The 8861-nt window shown below is 32.9% G+C and overlaps 1 protein-coding gene across 1 annotated transcript in view; it reads right to left on the reverse strand.

The window, feature by feature from the left end:
* The window catches only part of LOC124530724 (proton-coupled folate transporter-like), a 29605-nt gene extending 21494 nt beyond the window's left edge, over positions 1-8111 (reverse strand). The window contains exons 1-2 of the mRNA XM_047104983.1: positions 6989-8111; positions 3795-3954 (exon numbers count right to left, since the gene is read on the reverse strand). Coding sequence (XP_046960939.1) covers positions 3795-3954; positions 6989-7768 — 940 coding nt within the window. The 5' untranslated portion in view covers positions 7769-8111. The remainder of the gene's footprint in view (positions 1-3794; positions 3955-6988) is intronic.
* Between the last annotated feature and the right edge of the window lie 750 nt (positions 8112-8861).

Below are 8861 nucleotides of genomic sequence, written 5' to 3' on the forward strand. Positions count from 1 at the left end.
AATACATATTTAAAATTCGAATTATAGTGGAACACGAAACGAACAACATATTTATTACGAGAATTTATGGAGAAGGTAATACTATTAGTAAAATACAATCTAGAAGTGAAATACTGTAAGTAATTTTTATCAAATATTAGTAAGTGAAATTTCATTAATTTCCCACAACAGGACAGCCCCTTTAAGGCAAGGTTCGCTTAAGCTTACACCACGTGGCTCTGTATGATAGTTTCACGTACGTGCAGGATTCCTTACGCCGCGACCACGGAATATAGCATAAGCTTAAATTAAGCACATGTGTACAAATTTGAACCCACGAGCTTTACTTAAGTTTAGAAGCGATGCTACGGTCACGTATTCTATGTGCGGGGCTGTTTCGGCTAATTTGTTCAATTGGTTTTGCAACTTGGTTTAGTCGATTCGAACTTTTAGTTGTACATAAGTATGAACTTGTATCAATAACATCTGCACTAATTTGTACTAATATTAAATTAAATTTAAATGCAAAAGTAGTTGTGGTTATTATATTTCCGAAAAAGACATTGGATACTTTTTTATTTCTAAAACCTGACAACCAACTTTTTAAATACCAAACGAAGGCGAGAGAAACAAAACAAGTAGTTAACAATAAAAAAACTTCGCTTTTATTACGTAATTTAATATTAAATTATTATAATTATTTTTTATTGCTGTGATCCAGTTTTAAGAACGAAGGACATGTCATCTTAGATGTTGTAATTGACAGCGCACTGACAATGTTAAAAGCGTTTTATGTTTCTGACTTATGATATCACTAGTAGTTGCCTGCGGCTTCGCACGCGTTTTAGGGCGTTGATTAGTAAAGTGACTTAGGTCTAGTAATCCTTTCTTAAAGTTCAAGTTTACTTAATACATAATCATCAATTTCGGTTCAGAGGTTTTGTCGTTACAGAACGACAGACAGACCGACACATAGAAAGAGTTACATTATCGTTTATAATAAACACGTTTGATAACATTTAACAGTAAACATGAATCGTATATAATATTCGGGATAGGGTAAGGGTGAACATGCCATTATTGCCTAATTTATCCTACTGTTTTTTATCCTTGTGTTTACAGGCTTATTAGAGATAATAAGCCTTACTGAAACTGTATTATAACAAGTTTATCATCGATAAATAAAAATTCAAACAGAACACTATTTTTAAAACAAATAAATATGCACTAAAAAGTAATAAAAATAATTGCGTATTCAACATTTTATTTTAGAGTTCTCCTAAGTAAATTGAAATGAAAAATATTAGACTACTTAAAAGACAATTTACGAATATATAATGTAGTTATAGTTATTGTTATATTTGGGGTCAATATTTGGAGCTAAATTAAAATGGGACCACACGGGAAGCACTAGCTTTCATGGTAACAAACATAAATAAAAAAAAAATACAGACGAATTGATGATGTCCTCCTTTTTCAAGTCGGTTGAAAATAAAACATTTCGATACGATATTTTAATACGATCAAAGTATAATTATTTAAATACATCTTCGCGTAATTAAGAGTCTGAAAAGGCTTCCTTACGAGCACCTCGGTCGCTAAGATTCAAATTAAGCATTCAATCGGGAGTTTCATCACGGCCTGTAGTTTACATTTAGCTTAGAGGGGAGCATAGAGCACGGTACGACGTGGAAACGAAACGATTCTTGTTTTATAGTCTTTTCTAATATATAATTATATATTAACTATACTGGCTGTAAATTCCTACGACATTTTTTATTTTATAAGAGACAAACAAGCAGGAGGCTCATCTGATGGAAAGTTATTACCACCGGCCATCTGCAACACTGGGCTTGCAATTGCGTTGCCGGCTTTTAAGGACGGAGTACGCTCTTTTCTTAAAGGTAACATAGAGATAAAATTAAATTTATATTAATTTAATATCTTTATTTAACCCGATGCAGCACCGCTTAGATTTCAATCTAAACCTTGAAGAAAACACTCATACAAAGTTTTACTAAAATCGGTGAAACCGCTTGTAAGTTTTGTGAAACACAAACGTAAAGAAGAATTGTATACATAATATATAAATATTATTCTTTATCTTTGTTTGAACTCGTATTTTGAAAGATCTACAATATCGATTCGAAAAAATGCGTTTGACATCCATATATTAAGAAACCATATCTTAGAATTAATTCAGATTTGACGAATTGTGTTTTGAAATTGTGATTCGTGGATATAAGACCATTTTCAACCTCTTGTCTCAGACCTCATAATAATTGAATAGTAAGCCTTTTCACTTTTTAAAGTAGATATGACGTTCTATTGACGTTTAGGGAAAAGAACATTTAATTGTAATTGTCCTTTTGAAAATGGAATGTTACATATCTTTATCTAGTGTTTCTGGGTTCTCAATTTTGTATTAAACAGAATTGCTGAACTGATGTTCTTTCTATTTATCAACCGACTTCCAAAAGGAGGAGGTTATCAATTCGTCTGTATTTTTTTTTTTTTTTTTTTTCTTTTTTATGTTTGTTACCTCATAACTTTTCACTGGGTGGACCGATTTTGATAATTTTTTTTTTTTGTTTGAAAGGTAGTGCTTCCCGTGGGGTCCCATTTTTTTTATTTTTTTTTCCGATGATGGTATCCATGTGAAAACGACATAAGTCTTAAATTTGCGTTATGTATATGCGCGACAAATAGGTGAATAACTGAAAATCACGTTAACCAATTTTGATAATTCTTTTTTTATTATAAAATATATACTTCAAGGGTAATTTGGTGAAAGTTTGGTAAGGTTCTGAGCACAGGATCCATGACAAAGTAACGGAACGGAAGGGAACGGAACAATTCTGAGGAGCACGTTAGCGATACTCGGTCGAATCTTTTCAACCGACTTCAAAAAGGAGGAGGTTATCAATTCGTCTGTATTTTTTTTTTTTTTTTTTATGTTTGTTACCTCATAACTTTTTACTGGGTGGACCGATTTTGATAATTTTTTTTTTGTTTGAAAGGTAGTGCTTCCCGTGGGGTCCCATTTTTTTTTTATTTTTTTCCGATGATGGTATCCGTATGAAAACGACATAAGTCTTAAATTTGCATTATGTATACGCGCGACAAATAGGTGAATAACTCAAAATCACGTTAACCAATTTTGATGATTCTTTTTTTACTAGAAAGGATATACTTTAAGGGTAGTTTTGTGAAAGTTTGGTAAGGTTCTGAGCACAGGATCCATGACAAATTAAGGGAACGGGAGGGAACGGAACAATTCTGAGGAGCACGTTAGCAATACTCGGTCGAATCTTTTATTTATGGGTTACTTGGATATTTGAATCACCTTCCGGAACGTGGTTATGTTCATGCGGTGTCAGCCAACCCTATACTATACCTATCAAAAAACAATACGAGAATACTTTAAGAAATGTTTCTTACAAATTACCTTTTATACGATATTATACTGGGTCAATCAAGAGGCTCGTATCGCTTCTTTCTTTTGATTGTTGAAGCGTGTGCCTGTTGCTGACACCGGCTCCAAATATAGCAATAATTATAACTACATTATATAATCGTAAATCGCCTTTTAAGTAGTCTAATATTTTTCATTTCATTTTACCTAGGAGGACTCTCAAAAATATGTTAAATATGCAATTATTTTTATTACTTTTTAGCGCATTTTAATTTGTTTTAAAATACTGTTTTGTTTGAAGTCGGTTTTTCTTTTTGTTAAAATTTTATTTATTTTATGCTTAAAATGGTTAAGACAAAACATGTCTTACTACAAAATTGTTAAATGTGTTTTATCTTACCATGTAAAGGTCCAAATATTACACAGACGACGACTATTAACAAAGACACACGAAGTCTTCTCCGTCGTGGACCACTTCTGAATGCAACCGTTAAAGTCTCTCGCACGTGTCGCGCGTCGAAGAAGGAACAAACCCACCCTCGACAACCCACCGGCTGCTCCTGAAAAATTTCACATTTTTAAACTTCAAAATAGGTGAAGGTTTTAATGCAACGTATTTTTTTTTATTTTGGATTTTTAAGATTACTCTCATACATAAATTTGATTAAGATCTGATACTGAATCGGACTTATAGGAAAAATCTTAAAATTTTTAAATTGAACTTCCAAATATCTTAGGAAAGAATTATTAACGATGAAACCCAACATTGATGGTTATATTTTGTGTTGGAAATAACTTTTGTCAAGATTTTAGAGTAGCATCAATGATTTAACACAAAATTATAAGAGACGAAAAAATTTTTTAAGAAAATGTATATAAATACACTTAATTTAAGAGACGACCTCCATGGTCGAGTAGTGTGTACACCGGTTTTCATGGGTACGCCACTTCGAGGTCCCGGGTTCGATTCCCGGCCGATTCAATGTAGATTATCATTAGTTTTCTATGTTATCTTGGGTCTGGGTGTTTGTGGTACCGTCGTTACTTCTGATTTTCCATAACACAAGTGCTTTAGCTACTTACATTGGAATCAGAGTAATGTATGTGATGTTGTCGCATGTTGATGTTGTGTCAACTTATATATTAATGCCTTCAAGAATATACTAATGTCCATACTTTCTCAGTGCTAACCATATAGTAAGTGTTAGAAGAGGGTATTACAAAAACCTCAGAGGTTAGAATTAAACTCGAGCACGCTCAGAGTTGTTAAAGTTTAGTTGTTAGAATTCCAAGATATATTTTTTTTTCAATTGCAGACATAATTAATACTGCCTATTTTAAATTACACAGCGTAACACCTTTAATGAAAATCTGATACAATTTTAAAAAATGATTCAATTTTATTCGTTTACGCGAGAAATTTTACATAAAAAAATTTTCTTTAAAATATTTTTAATGCTATATAAAACAGGATTGTTAATATCTGGACGACTGATTCGATCAAATGATGATAACCTAATTCTAAACTCTGTAAAGTTTACATATTTTTATAATAAAGGAAGGCAGAATACCTATTGAGGTATTCTGCCTTCCTTTATTATTTATGCCCATTGGGGCATACTGCCTTCCGTGACCTATCATTACCTAATTTACCACATTTTTTTTGGCTGGTTCGTTTTTTGCCCAGAGTATCGGAATTGCGATTCAACGGGGAAATGCTGCTAGCATTCTTGCCACCATTCCACGCGGTCAAGATTTATACAATAACTAGTTTTATTTCATATTTGTATATATTTAAGCATTTAATGTTATTAATTCTTATATTAATAAATTATTTTATTTACCAAATTCACCCTTTAAGACAAATTATGGCAAAACAAACTACTGTTGATTAATAGTATGACAATAATTGGGTTTTCACAAATTTTCACAGTTACCACTATCTTAATTATACACATTACTTTAAAACAAAAATAACTTATACTAAGTAAGATAACACTATACTAAGTTTAACCATAAAATGTCTGACGTTGCTCTAATGGCAATTAAAATATCGAATGACATAATTATAATATCCATCAATGTGTAATTTGATGAAACAAAATTACTTGATATTATATTGGGCATGAAGGAAGATCGCATTTGACTACAAAAATTTGACATGCAACGTTTAAAAATATATACATTTTTGATGCAAAAGGAGCAGTGAATATGTTTGCCTGTCAAGCGTTATATTTTTTTTTATTATAATCCTGATTATAATTTTAAAAAAGAAGAAAAAAGAAAAAAAAGTTAACGTATTATCAACACATTAAATTGAAAAGGTGATATAAAAAGATCTTTATCTATCGATCAGCGTGGTAATATAATAGAAAGTACCACAATGAAAGACTCAGCAATGAACACTGACAAATAAAAAAAGTTAATGTAATCGAAACTAAATATCTTTCGAATTGCATCAAATTCACTTGGGTATAGTAAATTATTATAACGATTATATTCTCCTAAACGAATCTTGAATTTGATAGTGAAAGTAGCAGATACATTTTATATAGCCTTTTAAACTATAGCAATTTATAAGATTTAGTAGCCTTATCTATTTGTACACTCAGGATATGAATTCTCTAGATAAGTTATTCACTAGATCAATCTAACATTATGATGGTAACGTATGTGTAGGGATGCAATAATACGATTAAGATATATTTTGTCTTTTTAAATTTTATTTTGGTCTTCAACGCCAAACTGATCACTTTGCTAATAATGAAATATATGCTTAAATAACAATATATTGAAACTTCTAGAATATCTTCGCAAATTCAAAAATCAATTTTAGAACAAATAAATTAATAAAACCTTGTACCAAGAGCACCATATTCCATGTTTTTCACATTTAATTAACCATTCTAAATAATACTTTGTCAAAATGATAACGAGTTGTTTATAAGAAGGTTCCAATTTCAAAACGTCGACATCGAAGCCGCGAAATCGTTTATCATTCACACCTACATACATAAAATGCGTAATTGAAAAAAACATCGAAAATCGCCACTACATATCAAACGGTTCTCGTTTGAATGGCTTTTGAATCAGATGATAACAGACGTTTCGAAATCCAGCAAAAAGCACCGTATCTATTTTTCATTGAAACCGAAAAATAAATCATTCGTACAGCATCCGCGGCAAACGGAATAAATTGACAGTCGTATCGCGATAGATCAGTGGCATTACAAATGCAGACACCTATCTGAGCCTCGTGAAAACCACTGATTGCGTTACGATGCTCCCCTTCGTTCGAATTTGCGTAGTGGCACAGAGCAATTTATCACTTAGACGTAGGACCGGGCTCCATCGAATGATGAACGGCCTCAAACGGTACCTTAGTCTACAGTAACCCTACACTTCCGATTAAATTGCTTCTGATACCGTCTCAACTTTGTTTAAGTACCTCTTAGACTTGCCAACTTTACTAGTAGAAACATTTTAGGATTTAATTTTTGGTACAATTTATCCAGCTACAAAATTCTTCTTAAAATACACAAATGATTATCCTAAATATAACAAACTAAATGAACCTAATTATCAATTACTTACTCTGTGCCTCTCTTGAGGTATCACTGGATCCTTGAGACGAATGTATCCATAAATTAGGCTGGTTAAATACAAGCAGTTGGATATAAGAAATATGCCGTAGTAACCGATTTGTTGCAATAATATTCCACTTAAAGACATCCCAATCGGTATTCCTAAGGACATGCACAGATTAGCCACCCCCACTCGGAATGTTCTCATTTCTTTCGTGGTCACGTCACCAATGTAACTGAATACACCAACGCAAACGGTAATCCATCCACCTGTTAGCGACGGAAACAAATCTGAGAGGGCCGTGACCTCCAACGGCAATTCATAGAAGAAATATGTGTTTAGTATGAAACTTGTACAGCACAGTACCTCTCCGACGATCGGCAGGAGTATACAGGCTTTTCTTTTACCTGTCTTATCGCTCCACGATCCAACGAAAAGGACTAATATGCATGGAAACGCTGTTTGTACGATATTTTTCCAAGCTTGCACTGATGCTGTTAATTTTTGTACTTCAGATTCTTCCATTGTATAGTTTTCCGTTTGCCGTCGATTAAGAGCTGAACAGATTTCATCGCTGTAGCCCAAATTAACTCTACACGCCTTTTCCAAATTTAAGTTTTGCACAGCCAACCCCGAAAACACATTTGACATAATATAACAAGCAATTATCGGTTCAACTGTAATATTGGACCGGATCTGCATTAACTTTTCTTTGACACTCATTCTCTTCTTCGTTTCCTTAACGCTCACCTCCGCCCCTTTCTCAACCGATACACTAATTCCGTTCATGATCACAATTATATGGTTGTAGTTTTTACGCCAATCCACTCGAAATAAAAAAGATTAAACCGACCGACCGAGAATTTGTGTGTCTCATTTTGTCGAATTACGTCTGGTTAATGAGATACATAATTTCGTTAAGCAATGGATCGTCGTTTCATCGCAGCGCGCTCTCCATGGCTTGCAAGAACGAACTCGCACAGGGTACTTCCACGTGTTCCGAGGCGACGCTGTACCACGACTGAGAAGACAGACTCGATAATCTTCTTGTCTTAAGTAGATTGAACGGATACGCGTTCGAGTGGTGTTATTTACCAATTTGTTGGTGTAGTGTCGCTTCAGAGCGACAGTGTTCGCGGTACTGTGTGGACGGAGCGTCACAACCTTGCTCTGTGCTACCGTTTATCCCATTAGACCATTGCCTGTCATTATTGTGAAATAGTGGGTACTTCTGTCATTAGTGCACGGTCAAGGTACGCTTTATGTGGGCGGAAAACATTAATACTCTTCGTGAGATGTTTTAAATCACTGCTATTAATTAAAATTAAATAGGTCGTTTTTTAAAGTTTCAATAACATTCACCAGAAAATAATAAATATAATATTGGTCAATCTGGTCTGGTCTGGCTCTAAATTACCTAGAAATAAATAATGGAAGAACATCATACATGATGAAAATGCTGTGAGATATCATTTGTCAATAACGGCGATTTTCTTTTCAAATTTTTTTCAACAATCATCCTACTTACCTCACTAATAAGTACAATAATTAGAACTGTACGATTGCTTCTTTCTAGCTAGTATGTCTATGTAAAACAATAATAATAATTGATTGGCGTAAATTATCGTATGTATAAGATTAAAAAATAATTATGACAAAGTACTCTTTTCGAACTTGTGTTTTTTTATTTTTTATTATTCTTTAAAGTTTATTTATAAAACCTATGTGAAATATATTAAATACCTTACGATTTTTCGTTTCCAAGCATCGTACAATAACTATCGTAATAAAACACTTTCCCTTTTATAACCTATGTCCTTTATTTGCGGTATTTGATACAATTTTATCTCGTTGATTTACGTCACCATTAAAAATGTATAAA

This window comes from Vanessa cardui, chromosome 6 (assembly GCF_905220365.1).
Source record: "Vanessa cardui chromosome 6, ilVanCard2.1, whole genome shotgun sequence".
Classification (NCBI taxonomy): domain Eukaryota; kingdom Metazoa; phylum Arthropoda; class Insecta; order Lepidoptera; family Nymphalidae; genus Vanessa; species Vanessa cardui.